Source organism: Diabrotica virgifera, chromosome 9 (genome assembly GCF_917563875.1).
Source record: "Diabrotica virgifera virgifera chromosome 9, PGI_DIABVI_V3a".
NCBI classification, from domain to species: domain Eukaryota; kingdom Metazoa; phylum Arthropoda; class Insecta; order Coleoptera; family Chrysomelidae; genus Diabrotica; species Diabrotica virgifera.
The window spans coordinates 57,465,961-57,490,563 of NC_065451.1; the positions used below are offsets into that span (position 1 = coordinate 57,465,961).

The 24,603-nt window shown below is 31.3% G+C and overlaps 2 protein-coding genes and 1 long non-coding RNA gene across 4 annotated transcripts in view; 1 reads left to right on the forward strand and 2 right to left on the reverse strand.

Moving 5' to 3' along the window:
• The window catches only part of LOC114334288 (dynein axonemal heavy chain 1-like), a 947,682-nt gene that overhangs the window by 509,422 nt on the left and 413,657 nt on the right, over window positions 1–24,603 (forward strand). The window lies entirely within an intron of this gene.
• The window catches only part of LOC126891898 (neuropeptides capa receptor-like), a 314,556-nt gene that overhangs the window by 23,729 nt on the left and 266,224 nt on the right, over window positions 1–24,603 (reverse strand). The window contains exon 4 of one of the 2 annotated variants that reach the window (XM_050661239.1): window positions 13,447–13,744. The exons of the other annotated variant lie outside the window; for it this stretch is intronic. Within the exon in view, the coding sequence (XP_050517196.1) occupies window positions 13,504–13,744 (241 nt within the window). The 3' untranslated portion in view covers window positions 13,447–13,503. Of the gene's footprint in view, window positions 1–13,446; window positions 13,745–24,603 lie in introns of those variants that run through there. 2 annotated transcript variants of the gene reach the window in all.
• On the reverse strand, window positions 21,966–23,400 carry LOC126891899 (uncharacterized). The gene is made up of 3 exons (XR_007700605.1): window positions 23,200–23,400; window positions 22,835–23,100; window positions 21,966–22,488 (listed from the first exon to the last, which is right to left on the reverse strand). It is a non-coding gene; the product is annotated as an uncharacterized LOC126891899 (long non-coding RNA).

The window sequence follows — 24,603 nt, forward strand, 5'->3', positions numbered from 1 at the left end:
TTAGTGTACAGTGTCCTCAGAAATCTAGCTAAGTTGATGGGAAAACCAATGTCTACTAGTTTTTTATACATAATGTCCAAATTAACGGTATCGAATGCAGAAGAGACATCTAGAAAAGCAGCCATAGTATACGCATTATCAGTAAAGTTTATTAGTATAGATGAGACTAAGGAAGTTATCGCATCTTGAGTTGATTTTGATTTTCGAAATCCATATTGAGATTTTGGGAAAATATCTTCTTGCTCTAACCAGTGTTCAATTCTATTTTTTATTAATCTTTCTAACGTCTTTAGGAAGCAAGAAGCTAGGGATATTGGTCTATATGAACTATAAGAATTTTCTGGTTTTCCAGGTTTTTTAATAGGTATTAGAATATATTCCTTCCAACTCTCTGGAATTTGTGACGTGTCATTCCAAATTTCATTAAAAATATGTAATAATGATATTTTATATTGAAGTGGTATATGGTATATCATGGAATATGAAATATTGTCTTTACCTGGAGCACTGCTATTTTGTTGACTAAGTACTCGATCTAACTCCCACAATTTAAATGGTTGTTCTAAGCCAAACTTATCCCTTGAAACTGTTTCGCTGTATTCTGGAAAATATTGGGAAGGTACCCACTGAGGAGATATTTTATTATGAAATTCATCTAGCCAGCTTGAATTTGGATTTATTGGACACTTGTTGGACTGTTTGCGGTTTTTAAAGGCGTTTACTTTCTTCCATACTTCACTGATTTTTGTTTTGGAGTTAAGGCTTTCGCAGTACTCTATCCAATTCTGTTTTTTCTTTTGCTTGAAGAGTTTTTTTGCGACAGCATCAAGTCTCTTAAATTCAAATAAATTATTCCTTGTAGGGTTTTGTTTATATTTTCCGTATGCAATTTTACGGTTATCAGCAGCAGTTTTACAACTTTCGCACCACCATTGGTTTGAGATTTGTCTCTTATGTATGACGTTAGATGAAAACTTCGGTATTGCTAAATTGGCTGCTTTATTGATGTTTGCTATTAACTGTTGATAATTACCGGGAGAATTTTCAGCTTCTAGTACAGAGGTGTATAAGTCCCAATCGGCCTTGTTAAGATTCCAGATCTTATGAAAGTTTTCAGTTGGAGATGAAGTTGTATTATCTGTTTCCATGTTTATGATAATCGGAAGATGATTGGATCCATGAGGATCTTGTAAGACACTCCACGTTAAAAAATTTGAAAGATCTTGAGTACAAAATGTTAAGTCAATAGCAGATGGACTGTTACTAGTTGCTAATGTGGGCGACCCATCATTCAGACATATCACATTACAATGATCAATACTTTCTAAAAGTTTTTTACCATAATTGTCTTCAATTTCACAGCCCCATGCGATACTGTGGGCATTAAAATCGCCACCAATAATAAAAGGCTTAGGAATATCTGTAAAGAATTCCAACCATTGTCTTTCAGACATCTGGGTTTTTGGTTCAATGTATACTGAGACAATAATAATAGGATTTTTGTTTCGAAAAATTTGAACTGAAATACATTTATGAGTGAAAGGATGTCTATTTTTAAGATTTATTTCTTCACATCTTATGTTTGATTTTAATAAAATGGCAGTTCCACCATACCCGTCTGCACGATCTGATCTAAAGCAATTATAACCTTTAAAATTATAATAGTATTTTGATTTAAACCAGGTTTCTGAGAGTAATGCTATGGAAATTTGATTTTGATATAGCAGATATTCTAAATTTACTTTATTAGCTACTGCTGAACGACAATTCCATTGCAGCATATTCATATTTGTGATGTCTGCGAATTTGAAGACAAGGGTTGGTTTACATGATTACTAATTAATTGAACTATTTCTGACTCTGATACATTAAAATTGTTTGTTTGTTTTATATTATTTATAATATTGAGAACTACTTCTAAAACTAAACTTATTGTTGAATTTAATTCCTCTGATTGTGATTTTACTCCAACTGAGTTTTTTAAATAATGTTGACTATTAAAAATTCCTCCCGAGACAAAAGATGAGTTTGGTTGAGAAAGAATTTCTTGTCTTGAAATTTCAATGGGATTAGGGCTAATTGGCCTGTGCCTTTTGTTTGGGCTTGAAGATGTAGGAGAAGAAAACATGTAATTAGTAAAATTATTTTTATACGATTTGGGTTGTAAATTCTGGGTCTGCGAGAATTGTGGTTGAGAAGAATGAGACTGTATTATGCTAGATGGGGTAAGTCCAGATTGAATCCGTTGGGGATAATTTGTCGAGGAAATTACACTATTTTCCATGGCAGAGGTATTAAGAGCGACTATGTTGGCGTATGTATTTTTGGGACCTGTTTATTTGCATCAAAGAAATTAACATTGGAAGAGCTCATGGTTTCCTTCACAATTTTTTGCCTTTTAAATTCTGGACAAGAAGATAAATTAGTTGTAAGGTGATTTCCTTGACAGCTAAAGCAACGTGGTAGGTAGTCAGTACTAGTACAATCTTTTGTGGTGTGGGATTCCTGACATTTACTACATCTCGGTCTACTTCTACACTGACTACCTAGGTGGCCGAAACGGAGGCAGTTATAACATAATAGTACCTTTTGTTTGTAGGGTTCTACTTCCTTAATAACCTTATTAATAGAAATATATTTTGGCAAAATTTGGGATTTAAAAGTAACAATGCAAGACTTAGTAGCAACATATTCTATTGACTTACCTTCATCTGTAATTTTTTCTACTTTACGGTTTATTCTTTTGACGTTAGAAACTTCAAAATTGCAATGTTGATCAAATGGTTTTATTTTACCTTTTATATACTCATCCGAAAAGTCTTGTTCAATATCTCTAATGACGCCCTGTCTATGGAGAATAAATTTTGGAATGTACAATACAAAGTTATTTTTAACAAAAATGTTATCGTTTTTATGAGTTATTAGAAAATTCGCTGATTTATAATCTTTTAACTTGATTCTAATCTTATTCCGACCTATAGAATCAATACTAATAATTTTGTTATCTATTTGCGGGAAGTTAGAGAGAATTATATCTCCAATTTTGAGAGCATTTAATTTGCCTTTGAATTCAGCTGTATTATTTTCAACATAAATATGGTATGGCCCTAAATCAGTACTTACATACACAAATTCCTTTCTTTCTTTTGACATAATATTGTCGATTTTATCATTTGTTGACGAATTTTGATTAATTAATAAATTATTATCAGTACTTACCGGATTATTTTCATTACAAATGTTATATTTATTAAAGGTTGTCACCTGTCCGACTGGATAAATATCCATACTTACATCTTTAATTAAACTTATCTTTTTTTGAGGTATATCTGGGGGTACAGGGTCAGGGGGTTTCCCCCCGACTTGCAGGTCCATTTAATTGGTTTTGAACACTCTATCCAAACTTCCTTATATACCACCAAATTTGAACAACTATTTTAAGACACAATTTTAACCGGATATTGTTTAATTTGGTTTTACTCTTGCCGATAAACACGTCTGAATCGTAGGTGAACTACAGTAGAACTTTAATGAAAAAAAAAAAAACGCTAAAAACCAATATTTTCTTCGGAGAAATTTAAAATATTGGTTTTCACTTTTGACGTTTTTTGACATTGAACAACCGGAAAATGTTGTAGGTCAGGAAATTAAGCATATTGGCTCGCAATTTTTTCGTCCAGCATGGATTTACTTAAAATGTTCGCAGAAGGTAGGTACATCATTTTCTATCTCATGCCGTTGTACGCTAAAGACTTAAGGTGGTTACCACCCCATCTCAAGGGTGGGAATTTGTCATTACATTTTAATCAAGAAAAGCCATGTAAAAAGTGATTCTAAGAAAAAAATGTTTGTTACATTTTCTTCGTAAAACTATTATTTTTTGAGTTATTCGCGGTTGAAAGTAACAGTTTTTCTACGAAAAAATCGACTTTTGTAGAGGGTTTTTAAGAATTACTCCAAAAATATACATTTAATAAAAAAAACTGTAGATATTAACATAGTAACTTTTAGAAAAGCAACAAAATCTTTTTTTTTATTATTTTTCTACGGCCAATATAAACCGAGTTAAAAGTTAGCTTTTTTCGTCAAATGCATAATTTGAAATATTCAAAGCCAAACAGCGGGACAACTTTGCATTTTTCGAGATAAACTTACAGAATATCTTTTTTAAATGTATAATTATACTTTAAAAAGCACGAACAAAAAGATTCTGGCCCAAAAATTGAGCGACTCATGATCAAAACAAGGTCGGTACCTACTTTTTTCTACGAAAAAATCAGTGAAGACAACCCCCTAACTACCCTCCCAATTAAAATTGATCTTAACTCTTTCGTAAGTTTTTTCATAATATGTATTGTCAATATACTCTAGAAGTTTGAACTATTTAGAAAGCCTAATTTTAGAAAAATTGGAGTTAAAAAATAAACTGATTTCTTGCAATTTCGTATTTTTCACTTTTTCTTTAAAATATCTCCGAAAATACTGGAGATACAAAAAATACTTATTTTCCTATCTAGTGCGGAAAGTGATACTATCACGCACGAGAATGCCGTTGACCCGAACGACTCGATAGCGGAGTTCGGACAAGAAGTTGAGTGCGGGGAAGACACTTTCCGCATGAGTTAGGAACAATATTTTTTCTAGGGCCGTACGTTTGGAAAATGCCACAAAAAAGAGTTTGGAAAATGCCACAAATGAATTCTTTGATAAAGTTGTCAAAACCAAACTTTCAATATTATGGGTTACCACGACGACGATATTGGTTTCCATGACGACCATTCAAAACCATTGTAATTGTCTACTGATCTGACTTTTAAATATTATAACAAAATAATTTTATTTCATCGAATTATCAGTAGTAATTGCACAAGAGCTCTGAAATTATTGAATTTTTCCCGAGTGACACTTTGACAATTTTAATTCCACGAGCCGAAGGCGAGTGAAATTATGTCAAAGTGTCACGAGAGCAAAAATTCTATATTAATTTCAGAGGTCGAGTGCAATTTGTTGCGATTATTTCATGAATAAAACTGTTCAAAACCAAAATTTTATTGTAATTTATTTATGTAAGTACCATTAAACACACAATTTTTATAAATATTTGACGATTGAAAGTCATCACTTTTATAATTTTTAAAACATTAATTATCATTAATGTCACTGAATGTATTTTTTCGTAGCAACGAAGAGCATCTGACGTAATATACTTAACGACGCGACGGTAGATTATCAAAAATTATCGATTTAATTCAGATTTCTGTAGCTTTCTATTGGTCAGAATCTCCTATGAATGAAATAGTCGCGCTTATTTCATTAAAACATGAACACAATAAGATAAATTTGAAATAAAATAGTAAATAATATCTAAATATTGGTTTTTTGCATGTATTATAATATATTATAATGCCATATTACAAGGTGTTTTACTTTCCCGCACGCCGTGCGGCAAAATTTACTTTCACGCACGCCGTGCGGGAAAGTGCAACTTTCGGAAACGAAAATCGTGCGGGAAAGTGGGTCTTTTAGCACGGCCGTAGAAAAATGATATATTACTACATTGTAGTGAGGTATAGCTGTTTAAAACCTGTATTTACGAGCAAACGCCCCCTTATTCGAATCCTTTAACACGTTCGCTACCAAGATCTTAAAATTTTGGACATTGAGGGACCGCAATTTTTTTTTATTCTTTTGAAATAAAATTATTTTAATTGTGCTGTGAATCAATGTAGTAAATATCAGATGTAGAAGAAAGATATTTGAAAGGATTTTTGAACCCGACTCATATGAGACACTGGTCTATTATATGAATTTTTCTTTGATAGACCATGTGTCTCACTTATGAGCCACTCCAAGAATAATAATGTCGACTAATTTTTTTTATTTTTAACTTCTGTTGTTAAAAAACTAGCATACATAATGTTAAAAAGAAATTAGATCTTCGATTCGTGATATTCACGAAAACAAGGGTCTACACAAAGTCCAACAGTTTCTCCATATTTGTCCTTACAGTCTGCACAAACAAAGTACGTTTGAGTTCTCTTCTTTTTTGAAGAGTAAACACGATATCTTTTCCTCTTCTCCACCTTCTTTGGATGATGTGGCTTTTCCGTATATGTCGGTTTTTTTAATGATGTTGCACGTGTGTTTTGTTTGCTTTTAAATATTGAAATACAAGCAACTCTCCAAATTTCAAATAAGTATTTTTTTGCACTTTATTATATAGGTACGTGCTATTCCAAATGCAAACATCCAATAAGATAGAACCACCCCTGGAATTTCGACGACAGTTTTTAAGTGATAAATTTATTACTAGAACCATAGGAAAAAATACAAACTATCTGCAGGGTATACATAAGTTATCAATTTTAGATCTAACTCATAAATATTGGACAAAGAAAAAATGTCCCCTTCTTGTAGATAGTTACTTGAAAATATCTCAATACCGAAGTACTTTCTATACTTATGAAAATCAAGTTTCACCCAGTGCCGGCGCTAGGGTATATGGTGCCCGCCAGCAAAACTAGCACATGCGCCCCCCCCCCCACACACACACACATACACACAGATACTCGTGCAACCCCAGCCTCGGCGACATTATGTGTGTTCTAATGGAACAATGAGACCCACATGTCCGAAGATCAAATCGGTTCAAATCGGTCACACTGCGTAACCTGGAGTGGTACCTATCTGGCCGCCCATAACCTGGGGTGGTATCTATTTGACCCCAAGCTATACCACCACCCCTTCCCATCGCAGTACATGTATCTATCTGACCCCCAAGATATACCATCAACTCTCCCCATCGCAGTACATAACAAATTAGGAGGCTTTGTACTGAATGTTATTTGGATGCCCTGGGCATCCTCTGCATTACTTTATGTGGTTAAACCACCTGATGTTAGGGGTAGCTAGAATAGCTTTTCTCCCTATTAATGACTTGATTTTGGACTTGTGTCCTAAAACTGTGTGTTCCGGCCAGCGAGGCACCGACTTAAGTTGGTGTCCCGCTATCCGCAAATGTTCCCGGTAAATAAAGTTCGGTTACAGTTTTATTGGACCCATGATCTGACAAAACAACTTCACTTTAACTTTTTTAAGAAAGCCAAAAGAACTAAGATTGTTTTTTTTTGTCATGTCTTCTTTTTCGGCTTATATTTTTCGATTTGTGTCGCAGGTAATTTTTGAACACATTTTTATTTAACTAAATAAAAATAATAACTTTAAAATCTCAAGATAAAATGCTTCTGCAGTAATGTGAAACCGTAATTTAATAATAGTACTGAGCTTTTAACAAATATAATTTTATATTAATTGAATGCAACACTAGATTCTTCTGCAGAGTACAACTGACAAACTATTCTGTATTATAATCACATTAAATAATACTAAATCTAAAGAGCTCTAAACTAAATTTTATGTAAAAGGTTTATTTTAAAGAATATTAATATGCTTTTATGGAATTAATACTTAACTTGATACCTATTAATCTATTAATCTTGTTTATTTTACTAGAAATCATTTATTTCCTCCCATAACTGCTGATACAAAACTAACAACTTGCAAAAAATTTAAAGACAATAAATATAAAGCTAGAATGCTTTATGCTAGATTAAGAGCAAAGTTGTTTAGTTAAAATATGATATCTTTGACCAATCAATTATATTACTACATGGTGCCTAAGAATTCTATGCGGCATTGCATTTTTTTGTATATTTTGCATGTGTGATATGCCAAACTAACTAACACAGATTAGGCTAATTTGACGAATTTAAACCACATAAAAAATTAATTTTTCTATTTTAGTATTTTGCATAACACCAGCAGAAAAAAAGCTCATTCTGGCGCCCCCCAAACAGGGGCGCCCGCCTGCAGTGCATCCCTTGCAGGCCCGTTATCGCCGGCCCTGGTTTCACCTATGTATTCCCATGTATTAGAAGAAATTTTCTCACAACAAATTAATACTTTTTATATGGATATTAATTTAAATCCAGCCGTTTTTCAATCATTTATACTTCATAAATGGCCACATTATCAGTTTTACTATACAGATGGATCCAAAGTACAAAACAAATTAGGATGTGCAATAATCAATATTCAAAGTCGATTTAAAAAATTATTCAAATTGCCTTGTGAATCATCGATATACACCGCTGAAATGATAGCGATACTTTTTGCTTTAAGACACATATTTAGTAACGAACCCTATAGCTGGATAATATTTACAGACAGTAAGAGTGTCGTTGATAGACTAACTAACGTAAATAAGTACCAACAACTCAATCATATAGAACTGGAAATTATGACTCTTTATAATAAAATTGCAAATTTGGGAAAAAACATCATTATATCATGGATAAAGGGACACGCAGGCATTAGGGGTAACGAAATAGTAGACAGGCTAGCCAAATCCGCCCTAGAAATAGGCGAAGAACTTCCCATGAACTTACTACCCATTTCGGATATTGATATTATTAGTAGACGACACCAAAAAGAAAATTGGCAAAGGTATTATCGAAACACCAGAACTGGTAATAATTACAAACAAATGCAGCCTGAAATTCCCATTAAAAGATGGTTTCATTCTGTATCAAATCGCCATTTCATAAGAGTTATAAATATATTGAGATGTAATCATGCTCTTACCTCCCTTCATATGTACAGTTTGGGTCTCACAGAGTCACCTAACTGTGAGTGTGGAAAAGAAGGTGATCTACTACATATTCTCCTTGAATGTTCACATCAATCAGTAAATATAAACAAATTTTATGATAATCTTAGTATATTAAAAATTCCACTTCCCGTCTACCTGAACAATTTGATATTTTCTGAAGATATTAAAATATTAAAACAATTTACGAACATATCAAAAACTGTGAATATAGATTGTAGCAATAAAATTTACCCTGTATTTAAGAAATTTTGTTAAAACAAAGCAGGCATGTTTGTTAAAACAAAACAAACATGTTTGTTTTGTTGTTATTTTGTTTTAAACCCTGTAGGTTTAACTAATTATTGTATATTATAATTGAAAAAAGGAAAGAACAAAAAAAAGGGAAAAAGAAAAGAAAAAAAAAGAAAAAAAAACAGAAAAAATAAAAAAAGCAACAAAAAAAAACTAAGAAGATGTAAACCTCCGCGAGGTTGAATCGGGTTTACGTCTTAGCGTAGTAAAAAAAAACAATTTATAAAAAATATTAATAAAAAAACAAACTAACAATATAAAAAAAATGCAACAAAAAATACAAAAAAAATAAAAATTAAAAAAAAATGAACAACCAAAACAGAGTATTGTTTAGATAATAATTGTAGATAATAATATTAGTTTGTTATGTATTTAGAGTTAGAAATACAGAAAAAATTCCTCTGATTGAAAAATCAAATTTGCTTGTTTTTAAAATAACAAAATATCTGGCTAATTGGCTCGGCCAAGGACATCAAATTCACTCAAAAAAAAATAAGTGGAAAAACAGTTTCAGGTACCAACGGACTGTTTTCCGGGGCGTTGTGTAGTACGACACCATTTGGTTACTTCGATCTATGCCCGACATATTTTTGTTACAGTCTAGTATGACATTTGGTTTCTCTAGTTCAACACCTCTCTTATTAGAGATTTTACCAAAAGCAGCGTTATGTTTTGTCGATATTAGTAACACCTCACGCTTATCTTTCCACTTTATCACAAGTACATTTCTCTTTTTTCGAAACACACTTTTAGACCAGTAAGGATGTGTGAAAAAACGTCTATTTTTGGATGTGAAAGGTGGAATTCGGATTTTTGCAGATAAAGTTAGGTGACACCTTCAGTAATAATAATTGACTTATGCTTCTTCTCAAATATGCCCGGAACATTAATAAAGAAATTAAAATATTTAAAAATTTCGAAAAACGTCGATTTTTTTCTGCTTTCTTTGCTTATAACTTTAAAACGATTCGTTTTGGAACAAAGTCGTACAGAAATAAAATAAAGATAATTGAATTTTGTATGATATACGACTGGTCAAAAATGTCTTAACATATTACCTTTTCTGCAATATAGTACTAAATACAAAATAAGGGGGCAAAATACGCCTGTGGTTATTCAATGTTTTTAACCACTTTGGTGGCACTTAGACCATTAGTAATTCACTTAGAAAATTCTTTGTAACATACTTAAACCGCGTACCAAATTTCATTAAAATTGACGTAATGAATTTTGCATAATAAATTTGCAATCTAAATGTTTTTAAAAAGTTCAAATTTTTTAAAATCTTTCTGAACAAAAAGTAGACCATTTAGAAGTTGTCTAATTTTTTTACGTATAAAGAGGTGCTCTACCTATCTAATACGCTTTACAGAATTAAAATCGGATTATTTGAGGGGCCTCAGCAGTGTTTTAAACTTATAAACAATTTTTTGGCTTATAAATAAATAGCTTTGCTTAATAATAAAAAAATTAATTTTTAGCAATGCAAATAATTGAAGCCCGTATAATTTGACTTAAACTTTCAAATTCTGTCAGCAGAATTGCTATTTTATTTTTTAATCAAAAGTTATTCGCGTTCAAAAATTGCAATTTTTCGAATTTTTGAAAGTTCCACTGCGTTTATCTCGAAAACTATGCAACCTACGAAAAAACTTGTAAGAACATTTTTTGCTTAGAATTACCCAAGAACTACAAAAAAATATTTAATTTTGCGAAAAATCGATGTTATGTAATTCCTCAAGTTCTTTGTTTATAACAATCTTATCGACATCCAGATCAACTGTTACCCAAAAAAATCGTGTTCTACGGGTCAAAAAATACATAAAAATCTTGGGTAAGTCCATCTAAATAAAGGAGCCCGTAACACCCCCTCCTGGCCACAGGACTAATTTGTTTATAAGCCAAAAAATTGTTTATAACTTGAAAACATTGCTGAGGCTGCTTAAATAATCCGATTTCAATTCTTTAAAGTGCATTAGATAGGTGGAGTGCTTTTTTATATGTAAAAAAATTGACAAGTCTTTGTATGCTCTAGTTTTTATTGTGCAAGATTTTAAAAAAATTTTTAAAAAAAGTTTAGATTGCAAAATTATTATTCAAAATCTAGTAAGTCAATTTTAATGAAATTTGGTGTACGGTTTTAGAAAATTACAGAAATTTTCCAAGCGAATTAGGAAGGTTCCAAGTGTAACCTAAGTGATGGAAAATCATTTAATAAAGACAGGCTTGTTTTGCCCCTTATTTTATATTTATTGCTATTTTGCAGCAAGGGTGATAAATTAAGACATTTTTATTTTATTCCTTTGTTTTATTCCTATACGACTTTGTTCCAAAATGAATCGTTTTAAAGTTATAAGCAAAAAAATTAGAAAAAAAAAAAGAAATTTTTTGAAATTTTTAAATATTTTATTTTTTTATTCATGTTCCGGGCATGCTTGAGAAGGAGCATAAATCAATTATTATTAACGAAGTTATCACCTAACTTTATCCGCAAAAATCTGAATGCCACCTCTCACATCCACCTAAAAACAGATCTTTACTGGTCTATTTTTCCTTTTCTTAATTTAGCAGTTATAACTGATTTGGGATTCCCTTTACAATCTTTCCGTAACGTTCCAACAATGTGTATTTTTTGTTCATATAAATATTCAGCCAGATTTACACTGTTGGGGGTTGATGGGGGGTTACATTTGAGGACATTAATTTTGCATGAAAATTCGTCCCCCGTCCAGTACAAATTGACGTGTTTTTTTTTTACTTGTGAAGGAACTCTTGGTTTCTGAGTTTCTGGGGTGGGGTCAAATTTTCATTGGAACACACTGTATATACATATATTTCTACTTTTTATATTCCTTATAATTTTCCGGCCTTCACCTTTCGTATTTAGAGTCATATAATGATCTTACACTGTTTATATATTGCTTATAATTAAAATAAAAAAATATGAAAAAAAAAATTTAAGAAACGCTTTTCTTTAGTTACAAGTGACTAAAATTAAAAATATAATAAAAAAAATCAACTAAAAAGCAAAAAATTAAAAAAATTGAAAAAATTTAACACATCCATCAAAGAAAAGCGTGGCGCGTGTTCATCGAATAAACGGTTTTCGCCCCACGCTTTTCTTTAACGAATGTGTTAGATTTTTTCAAAATTTTTTTATTTTTTGCTTTTTAGTTGATTTTTTTATTATATTTTTAATTTTAGTCACTTGTAACTAAAAAAAGCGTTTCTTAAAAATTATTTTTGCATATTATTTTATTTTTTACTTTTTAATCTTACACTTTTCAAACATTAAAATATATCGTCATGTTTATTAAAATATGTATAAAACATATGATGTACTAACATGAAAAGTAGTCGGAATCGGCAAAAAAATTGAAACTTTATTGTTTATTAATTAAGCATAACGTAAACAATTAACGTAAAAAGTGAAATTATGTATTGTTCATAATATCATTAGCTATACAATCCGTAAAAGTTTCAAGTGTTTACATTGTAAAAAACAAGAGAATTTAAGCGTTTTACATTAAAATCGTTTTTTTTTATTTAAACAATTAATAAACATGAAAAAAATTTTTCCACCTACCTCTACCGAAAGTATACTTTTCCGGACCTGATTGTAGGGAGCAAAGTTGTACTTTTCCTCCCTAGGGAGGAAAATATTTTTCCTCCCTAGGGAGGAAAAGTAAAAGTGACGTCATAGTATTTCATTCATGAAATATAACTTATTGACGCCCTGTATAATATCTATTTTCTATTACGAAGTATCTATACATTTTAACGTTTATTTATAAAACACCCTCTATTTTGCAGAATGGTAAAAAACAGTAAATTGTTATTTTGATTTAACAATGTTTACATTAATAATTTGACTTATATTTGACAGTTGACAGTTACATTGTACCTACTTGTTGTTTTAGTTCTAATAAATTTTGTTGGTTAGTTACATAAATAAATTAAGTAAAAATGAAAAAATTACTTGTTATTTGAGGAAGGTGGAAAAACCATATGTATAACATGGGAGTAAAGTGCCTTTTCCTCCCTTGAATGATTACTGCCCTCCGCTACGCGTCGGGCAGTAAACTTCATTCTCGGGAGGAAAAGTTACACTTTCCTCCCTTGTTATACAAATAGCTATTTTTATTGACTATTCGTGTATTGTTCCCGCGAATGCATATGTCTGCCAATTTTCATTCATTTGCATTGAAGAAAAAGCAGTCAAATTAACGTCTATAGATTTGACGCAAACTATTGAACTAAATAAAAGCGTTTAAAAAGACGTTTATGACGTGAAAATCATAAATAGTAGTTTTTAGATACCTGTTTCAAAGAGTGTCATGAAGAAAATGTTTCTTGTGCTAATTTTTCTGGTCTAAGTCTACAGTGTTCTGAGTTCGCTTCGGTTTCCAGTTGTAAGGATTGGTTTTACAAAGAATTTGGTTGAAAAGTCCTGCAATGATCGAAATATAAAAGAAAAATCCACAAACTTTTAATAATCAACATTTTTATTACGACAAATACTCTAATGAAAATCTAATAATTTAAACATTAAAGCTTCTTTGATTTCGCCTTGAAACACAAACAATCTTTTCACAGATATTGCACAGAAATGTCTTCAAGCATAACCGGAAAGCTTTTCCGCACATTGTGTAAAGCAAAAAGTTTATACTGAAGTTCGTGTAAAAGAGAACCATGGCGAACTGTTGGACGCAGTCGAAGTATTTTCGGGCAAAGTTAGATTTCATAAAGGCGTCAAAGTTGATGGATAGACGGACCATATAACTGAAAAGAATACAAACAATTAACAAACGAACAGTGTGGACTCTAATTTTTGATTTATTCAATATAAATTGCGAGAGAATGACTGCTTGTGTGATTGAAGAACCATGCAATAGTGCGGCCAATTTGTGTCGCGGCATTAGTACGTGGGGTCTAATAGAATAAAAAAATTAAATCTACATTTTAGGTATACTACATTCGCTCTCGCGAGATTTTTTTTGACACTGACGTTAGTAATTTCTTTTTTGAAAAATTCAGTTGTCAGAAGTGACTGGAAATTACTACAAAACCAACGCACCTGCTCATATCCAATATTATTAATAGTAAACAGACATAAAAATAACATAAACCTTACGCCAATCAATATTTATTTATTTAAACCATTATAATGTATTGATAGCAAATGAGAAAATTATTTATTGTACAAAATAAAAATATTTTGTAGAAATAAACTTCACAAAATTTTATGAGATTAGTAGACACTCCCACTATTTCTAATAATTCTTCTTTTTTTAATGAAAGATTAAGTTGATTTGAGTTGATTTTAGCAGTTAATAGTGCGAGGTAGGAATTTTTGTGTTGTACGTTTCCTATTCCGAATGTCTCAAAAAAAATCTCGCTAGAGCGAATGTAGTATACTTATGTGTTTCTATAGTATATTACATTGCGGAATTTTATTTTGTATTAAAAGGACATAAGTACCTAAAACTTAAATTTATAAGAATAAGATGAACTAAAAATAAACAGGTGGTCTAATTAAAATAATTTATTTTTGGGCGCAAACTGCTTCTTCTTTTTCTTTACGTGCCATCTCCGCGACGAAGCTCGCCAATTATCATTGCTATTATAACTTTTGACACTACAGCCCGAAAGAGTTCAGTTGAGCTGCATCCAAACCATTCTCTGAGATTTCTCAGCCAGGCATTTTTCTCCTACCTATGCGGCGCCTTTCTTGAATCTTTCCCTGCATAATTAATTTTAGGGGTGCATATCTGTCAGTACGTGTTATATAACATCAGTATTGAAGTTTTCTTATTTTGATGGAATCCATTATCTTCCTGCTGTTCTGTATTTTTCTTAGTACTTCCTCATTAGTTATTCTGTCTGTCCAGGAGATTCTCAGCATTCTTCGATATGTCCACATTTCAAATGCTTCCAATCTATTGAGGCATTGTTTATTAAGGGTCCGTGTCTACACACTATACAAAAGAACAGAAAATACATATACTCCAGGCTGTGGGTGGAAAATAGGTCGATTTCAGGATATAATTCAGGAATTTTTGAAACCTATCAAGTGTTGTAAAGGACGATGCCAGGAATAAATTCTACTAAAATGTGACCAAAAATATTGTGAGCTTTTTTTATTGCGATTTTCATTTGTTAAATTTGCAATTTTAAAAGATTTTTAATTTTGCAGCATAGGATATTGATTTTAGAGAAAAACTTTTTAATAGAAACTTGTAGTAAATTAAGAAACCTAAAATTTGAGCTATGGTAAGTTTAATTTCGTTTATTGGTTATTGCAAAACAGCCTGAGAAAAGTCCAAAATGGTCGTTATTTACAATTGCGTTATTTATTGTACAAATATTTTTTTTTATTTTTTAAAGCTTTAAAATGAAGATGTTTCAATTCCAAACATAAAAAAATTGTAAGGTCGGATTAACGAATTTGTTGATTAGATATTATAAATTGTTTATCCCAAGAGGTCAAATGTCGAAGGCCATAAATTTTTGAAAAAAAATCATAGAGAGTTGGTGACACATCCAATCTCCTTCTAAAGAGTTATATTTTGATATTCTGATGTAAACAAATGCGTAAAACATTTTTAAACCTGTAATTTTTGGGTTTGAAAATAAGGGGGCATTTTCGTTATATACATTTAGAGCTGAAGCGGCCCTGTACATCCCATGAGTTTTTTAGTTACAGATTATTGTTGCTGAAGACGAAACGAAGATTTACAAAAAAATAAAAAATTTCTACGATCAACTGAAGCTGAGCTAAATGTTGGGATTTAAAATAAGGGGGCAAATTTCGTTATACACATTTACAACTGAAGCGGCCCTGTACATCCTATGAGTTTCTTACTTACAGATTATTTTTGCTGAAGACGAAACGAAGATTTATAAAAAAATAAAAAATTTCTGCAACCAACTGAAGCCGAGATAATTGGTTCTATTTTCTTAAATCGTAGTGCCTTTATTTATAACAATTAAGAAATTATTTAACAGTCATTGACTAGAGAAAGACTTATATTATGTTAAAATAAAAATTATTATAAAATATAGTTACATTTAATTATTAAAAATTATTTTTAAAATCGGTGCTATTGCGAGCGGCCGAATTTTGCAAATCGCCCGGCTCGCTTCAAATCCGCGCGCTCGGAAAATTTTTACGTAACTTGTATTAAATTTTGACCGAAAACAATTTAATAATATTACCATTATAATATATATAGTCTGTTTACCACTGTATTTGCTTTTCTTGATAAACTTTTATATGTGAAATCTCATTTCTGAAGAAATAATATTACAAAAATGATACATATATATATATATATATTTGAAATATATAACAATATTTTTAATTTTTTCATTGTTATATAAATATAATAATAATAATATTACTTCCTATTATACAATATAAAACTTTTTCTTCTTGTAGTGAGTATCCGTTTTGGATGTTGGCGACCATCATGGCAATTTGGCAAACCCCATTTGGAAACTGAAAACCAGGAAGGCGAAGGATTACCTTGCTAGAAAATTTACGTACGTGTGTCGTTCAACACAACAACTAAAAATCTTTTTAGAGCAGCAGTATCGATTTAGTGTGCAAGTACAGATTGCCATGATGGTCGCCAACATCCAAAACGGATAGTCACTACAAGAAGAAAAAGTTTTATATTGTATAATAAGAAGTAACATTATTATTATTATATTTATATAACAATGAAAAAATTAAAAATATAGTTATATATTTCATATATATGTATATGTATCATTTTTGTAATATTATTTCTTCAGAAATGAGATTTCACATATAAAAGTTTATCAAGAAAAACAAATACAGTGGTAAACAAACAAAATTTAATACAAGTTACGTAAAAATTTTCCGAGCGCGCGGATTTGAAGCGAGCCGGGCGATTTACAAAATTCGGCCGCTCGCAATCGCACCGATTTTAAAAATAATTTTTAATAATTAAATGTAACTATATTTTAAAATAATTTTTATTCTAAGATAATATAAGTCTTTCTTTAGTCAATGACTGTAAAATAATTTCTTAATTGTTATAAATAAAGGCACTACGATTTAAGAAAAAAGAAACAATTATCTCGGCTTCAGTTGGTCTCGGCTTCAGTTGGTTGTAGAAAATTTTTATTTTTTTATAAATCTTCGTTTCGTCCTCAGCAACAATAATCTTTAAGTTAGAAACTCATAGGATTTACAGGGCCGCTTCAGCTCTAAATGTTTATAACGAAATGTACCCCCTTATTTTCAAACCCAACATTTAGCTTGGCTTCAGTTTGTCGTAGAAATTTTTTATTTTTTTATAAATCTTCCTTTCGCCTTCAGCAACAACAATCTGTAAGCTAAAAAACCATAGGATGTACAGGGCCGCTTCAGCTCTAAATGTTTTTAACGAAATTTTCCCCCTTATTTTCAAACCCAAAAATTAGAAGTTTAAAAATGTTTTATGCATTTACTTACATCAGAATATGAAAATATAACTCTTTAGATGGAGATTGGATGTTTCACCAACTCTTTACGATTTTTTTTCAAAAAGTTATAGCCTTTAACATTTGACCTCTTGGGATAAACAATTTATATCTTAGCAAGAAATTCGTTAATCCGGCCTTACAATTTTTTTTTATATTTGGAATTGAAACATCTTCATTTTAAAACTTTAAAAAATAAAAAGAAAATATTTGTACAATAAATAACGCAATTGTAAAAAACGACCATTTTGGACATTTCTCAGGCTGTTTTGCAATAACCAATAAACGAAATTAAACTTACCATAACTCAAATTGTAGGTTTTTTAATTTGCTACAACTTTCTATTAAAAAGTTTTTCTCTAAAATCAATATCCTAAGCTGCAAAATTAAAAATCTTTAAAAATTGCAAATTTAACAAATGAAAATCGCAATAAAAAAAAGCTCGCAATATTTTTGGTCACATTTTAGTAGAAGTTATTGCTAGCATCGTCCTTTACAACACCTGATAGGGTTCAAAAATTCCGGAATTATATCACGTTTTTTCACCCACAGCCTGGGGTAATAACATTTTAGTACTCGCTTTCTAAGATTTAGGCTGAGGTCACTACTACATAATATTTGTTTCATTTTCGTGAATGCACTTCTAGCCTTTTCTATTCTAATTCTGATTTCTTTGGTATAGTCATTTGTTTCACTAATGTTTGTCCCTAAATTGTTACAATTCTGAACTCGTTCTATCGTCTTTATTATTTACGTGTAGATTAGTGTTTCTAATATTTTTCTTTGATATAACCATGAATTTTATTTTCTTTATGTTTAGTAACAGACCAAATTCTTCACTCGTTGCAACAACCTTATCTAAAATTCTTTGAAGATCTGTAATAGTTTCTGCTATAAGTATTGTGTCATCAGTAGGGATGGGAAAAACCTACCGGTTTAAACCTAAAACCGGTTTTTTACTTCGCAATAACCGGTTTTACCGGTTGTTTTTTTGTCCCGGTTATAACCGGTTTTTTCTTTTTAAAGTAAAAACCGGTTATTAGGTTTTTACGGTGATTAGGATTAGGTGGGGTATTATTTTGGACCCCAATCATAATTATTATTCTCAAGTAATTATTCCAAACAAAACCATAATTCAAATTTTATTTTATTTTATAAAATACAGAAGCAAACTGAAAGTGCAATCTCACATTAGCCAGAAACAATTATTAAGTTTTATTATAATATTTCCTTGAAAAGGTAATTGTAATCATAATATTTACATAAGAAATGATCTGGTTGAATTAGACGCAAATATCATCTATTTTTCACACTTAACTCTTGACATTGAAAGTGGGTGAATGACTTTTTCTTATTATCAAAAATAATGCTCTGACTATGAGAATATCGAATTACTGATTACGAATACGAATCTCCAAGAATTTCGCTACGTTTTCAAAACGATACACTCATAGAGGAAGTATTAAATGAGATAAAATGTACCAATTTTACAAATATACAAACGTGTTAAAAGTAATACGACATGTTCTTTCGATAGTACTAATTTTGATCATATTGATATCGAGTCGAATGGAGTATCGCAAACTAAAGTGTATTGTAAATGTAACTTTGTAACCTATTGGATTAAAAAACCGAAAACCGGTTTTTCCAAAAACCGGTTTTATGGGCCTGTTATAACCGCCAGGTTAAACCGTAAGCAAAAAAAACCGGTATAACCGAAAACCGGTGTTTTGTCAAAAACCGCCATCCCTAGTCATCAGCGTATCTAATTTCATATATGGGTAGGCCATTTATTTTTATGGCTGCTACTTGCTGAAGTAGCAAACTGCTAGAATGTTCCAAAGTTATATTCAGCAAACTCAAGGACCAGTAATCAGCGTTTCTATTGTTCTAAGTATTCATAGGCGTAACCACGGGGTGGTTTTGGGGGTTATAACCCCCTCCTTTTGGATGTACTTTGAGCTGTATAAGCTTAACATTATTATTATTCCATACCCCTAGAGACCTTCAAGTAGATGTAACCCCCCCTAGCGTCATCCTGGTTACACCTCTGTAAGTGTTGTTAACAGATGAGTGTAGAATATCCGTTTATGGTAAAGATAATCTAAACAGGTCTACAGAAGGGCTGGAGAACATTATGCTGCCTGCACTGTCACACCGGGTTGCTTCTAGTGCTGACTCAGTAATGTTTTGAACAGGGATTTTTTTTAAGCCACTGGCACGATCCTACATCATTTGATGCCAAATGCTGGTTTATTGACAATGGTATTCTGTTAATGCAAGCTAATGCGAGTCCGGCAAGAATAATTGTAATACAGTGTCTTGAAAATAATGTTGTTCCAGAAGTGGACTGGTCTTGTCAAATTACAGACCTTAATCCTATTAAGCATATTATATAGATTCTACTTTAAAAAGACGTGTAAGGCATCGCGTCGTATACTTCCTCCATAAACATGAGCTTCGGATCGCTGTGATTGAGGAATGGACTTTTTCCGGAAAGTGCATCCGAATCGTGATCAACTCTATGCCAAATCGAATGTTGTGTGTCATTCAGAACCACGATGGCAACAAACATTATTAAAACACCACAATACATCAAAAGATGGTGGCCTTGAATTCTGTTCAGCTCAGTACGCTGGGTCCAACAGGAGCGCCTAAAGATACAGTGCGGCTCCCTACTTTGCGCATGCGTCAAAATATTTACAACGTTGTCATGTTGTTTACACATTGACATCGCCGGGAAATTCAAAATGCTAGCTCCTTGCAAGGAATCTTTTATTTTGACAAATGACATAATATTTTTGTAAAGTAAATATAAAAATAACCTATAAAAATAAAATTCTATTAGGGAATCCATCGACCTGTCAAAGTTAAATCACGTGATCTTTGGTTGGCACACAAAACCGTTCTTAACCTAAACTCAATGTAATTTTTGATTTTTCGTATTTGTTTTTCGTCGTGATTTTTTAGCTAATTTAGTATTAAAAGACATTCATTAGATTAATTAGTTTATAAACTTTACGTTTTTGGTGATTTTGAGTGCTGACAACATGCCTGTGACTTGTATAGTAGTGAACTGTGGAAGTCCAACTGATCAGAATAATGTTAATTTTAATTTGTTTTTTGTCGTGATTTTGAGCTTAATATAGTATTTAAAGACATTCATTGGATTAATTATTTTATAAACTTTACGTTTTTGGTGATTTTGAGAGCTGACAACATGCCTGTGACTTGTATAGTAGTGAACTGTGAAAGTCGAGCTGATCGGATAATGTTAATTTTTTTTCGTGTTCCCTCTATAGGGCTTTTCATTCACAGTCATTTGTTTTGAGCTTCTGTCATATGTCCTATAATCCGTGTATAGTAATATTATACACGAATTATACAACATCTAACGGCAGCTCGAAACAAATGACAATCAATGAAAAGCCCTATTAGAAACTCATTTATGTTTCCTCGCCTAACTAAATTATCAAAAAACAGGACGCACTCATGCTAGGAATTATGGTTTTTATTAATATTATTACAATTATTTATGTGACACTAACGTAACTAGTGACATTAATATTAGGCCAATGTGACAAACTTTATTAATACTAAATTTTAACATTTATCCCCTATTTTGTTAAAACAATATTATTTTGTTTTTCATTCTATTCAAAATAAATGCAGTTTTGACAGGGAATTTGTTTTGTTATTTATTTATTCCATATAGACCTGGATCCCGCGTACCAAAAAAAAGTTGATTAATAGCAAGCTGAAAATTTATTAATAGCTTAACAGTGTCTAGTCCGACAAACTTTGATGTATGGGAACACTAGAAGTTTTAACTGTAGAACAGGTTAAAAATTTGGAACGTCAAACTACGAAAATGTTTATGTAATTTGTCAGATAAAACTTCCAATTGATTTGCTACCAATTCATTAAACTCTCATGCAAAAACCAGACTGGTGAAAAAATCACCAACTGGGCATTTTAATGAGTAGAACACGAAGACCATGTCAAACTACAGGAATCATGTTGGTTAGTAATAGCAGTCTGATTTTTGCATGAGAATTTAATGAAAGGGTAACAGATCAATTGGATGTTCTGTCCGACAAAATTTATGGGATGTTTTCGTAATCTGATGTTCCAAATCTGAGTTTCCAAACTGTTTCACAATTAAAACTACCCCTGTTCCAGTGTCACAATACATCAAAGTTTGTCCAACTGGACACCGTTAAACTATTAACAAATTTTCAGCTTGCTATTAATCAATTTTTTTGGTACACAGGATCCAGACCTAATAGGTTTGTTCGTAGTATGACACAAACGATTAGCAACTGCTGCCAACCATCAGATGCATGAGCAGTTAACAGTTTGCGTTGTGCAGTTAATAGTTAGCATTCATAGACTACGAATGCGCATGTGTCTGATGGTTGGCAAGAGTTGCTGATCGTTCTATGAACAAACCTATCAGTAAGCACAATTTGTGATATCCATGGGTAGTTACTAACAGAAAGAGGCAGGATTCGATTTTTAAAACATTTATTTTAGAGTCAAAACATAGTCGTACCTTAAACGATAAATGTATATTATCATTACAAGTTGATACTAATTACAAAAATAAATACACATCTAAAAGACCAATACATAATTACTCATGATGAAGAAGTACATTATAATTAAAAATGAATAACCATTTTCATATCGCTGCAACACAATGCCAAAGACTTCTTATATTTCAGTTCGTTTAGTGAGCGCAACAAGCACTCTGACCGAACAGTTTCAAAACTCATTAGTTTTTCATCAGAGAATGCATATGTTGCTATCTCCAAACCATGTAGCTGTAACATATGTACATGCATTGGGTTCTTCTTCGTCTGTCTTGCTCTGGGCATACTCAGCTAAAAATAGGATTGCTGCAATATGGCTGCAGACTTCACTATTACCGGCCATACGCATACAATGTGCATTTGCTATGTCATCAGAACTGGCTATCACCCCACCCAAGCATTTAGTCGTTTAGCATTAGCTTTTTGGAAATGCTTCACCTAAAAAAAAATTTTATTTTTTTTAGAAATTCTTCAACTACAAAAATTTATTTTTATTAGAGTATTTGCGTTCTTTACAATGATTGAGAATAGTTTATTTAAAATCAGACATTCATATAATATAATTTTAGAACAATCATGACAGTAATTCAAATAGATGGCAGTAATAAATCATTTTCAGAGAATTATGGAGTTCGCAGTTTACAGATTAGGACGACAATATGTCTGGTTTCATACAGATATATAAACGTAAATAAATCTAATATTTAGAACCAATTTATCCAAAAGACACTAATACTGTTATCCATATATTTCTTAATGGTGAATAAATAAAATAAAGGCATACCTTTCCAACAATAATATGGAAATCAGGAAATCATTAACAATTTTTACTCCATTCAAAACAAATCCAGCTGTAAAATATTTATGTGCCTGAAGGCTTTTGTATGCTTTCATCTGCTGCTTAGAGTAGCAACTGTGAGACTCCACCAGATCTGTATAAATACATATCTATAATAGTAACTTGATGGACTGCACTTTACTGTAAAATCCAATTCTGACTGAATTCCGTATGGATCTAAATCCCCAATTATTTTCAGCTTCAATAAATATCTAAAACAATAAAAGAAATAATGTTATTGCTTGCAAAATTCATCATTATTGATAAATATCGGGGCAAAATGAACAGTAAATAAACATTGTTTCGCCTACCTTTCTCGCAACATCTGGAGTTTCCAATAATAATTTCCTTAAATAATCAGTTCGCATTGTGGTAAAGTTTATAAAGTTCACAAAAACAGGAAACGAAATCCAAATGAATCCAAAATACGACGATAAACAATGAAAAATCATTGAAAAATAGACACAAACATAACCTCTTCTTTAGTTTGTGTGCCAACCAGAGGTCACGTGGTTTGGATTGCCTAATTTTGTTTTACCCTAAGGTTTTACCTGTACCTGTAAAAGGGTATTAAGAAAATATAAGATCATTGAAAAGAGTAAAACGTTGAATTTAATTATTTTGTCAGTTAAAGAACAACATAACCATCATACAATATGGAAGTGCTATTTTAGGTTTAGAAGTTTTTAAATACTTTTGCATATTATGGGTATATAAAATGACACCATTGCAGAATCTTCAGTCAGACAGTAGTTGAAGTGCTGTATAATCAATCACAAATTGCCTCAAGAATTGTTATAGAAAGAATATTTGGTATTTTATGCAGAAAAGATTCCCCATATTAGTATGTGAAATGAGATGCAAGTTACCTTTTGTTAGAAGAATAATATCATCTTGTATACTTTTACATAATATTGCAGTTGTTAATAGAGAAAACATTGAAATACTGGAAAAGGAGGATGCTGTTATTTAATCGAACAAGCTGTGGCAGTACCTACATTTTCAACCAGGAGCAAATCTAGTGTAACTAAATGTTGTGTGTGTGTTTGTTTTAAAAGATTATTCTCCATTTAACTCAAGCCTAAATGGTTCCCACAACAATTTCATGTTCTTGGTAGATTCGATATTCAATATTCGATAAATAGACTATTGATTATGTATTTTAGAAAGGAACTACAACGTTAACAGGGTTTTATTGTTTCATATAGTCAATGGACTTTTAAATATGAAAAACCCGCGGAGTGCTACCATTTAAAGGGGCGAGTTTTTGAGAAAGGGGTGAATTAATCCCTAGGCACAGGACGAATTAGGGTGAGTTCTATGCACTTTTGGTACAAACACATCTGCAGGAAAATTGTTCCAGGTTAAATTTACTATCGAAACATTACATTTTAAAGTTAAAAATATTTTTTTTTACAAAAATATATTCAAAAGAAAAGCAAGAAAAAAAACTTCAATCCTTACTCTTTAAAATGACCTTTAGTAGAAGTCTCTATGATTTATGATTTCCAAAATATGATTTTTCAAAGTTCGCCACTCACAGCGATTTTGGCCCATTTTCCTTGTTACTTCTCAAACATTGTTCTGTAACTTTTTTCTACGTAGCTTTAGGTATATGCAATGTTACATTTAATAGGAAAAAAGGTCAATTACCTTTAAAAAGTTTTATACTTTTAATGATTTTTGATATATTTTACGATTATTTTTTAATTTCT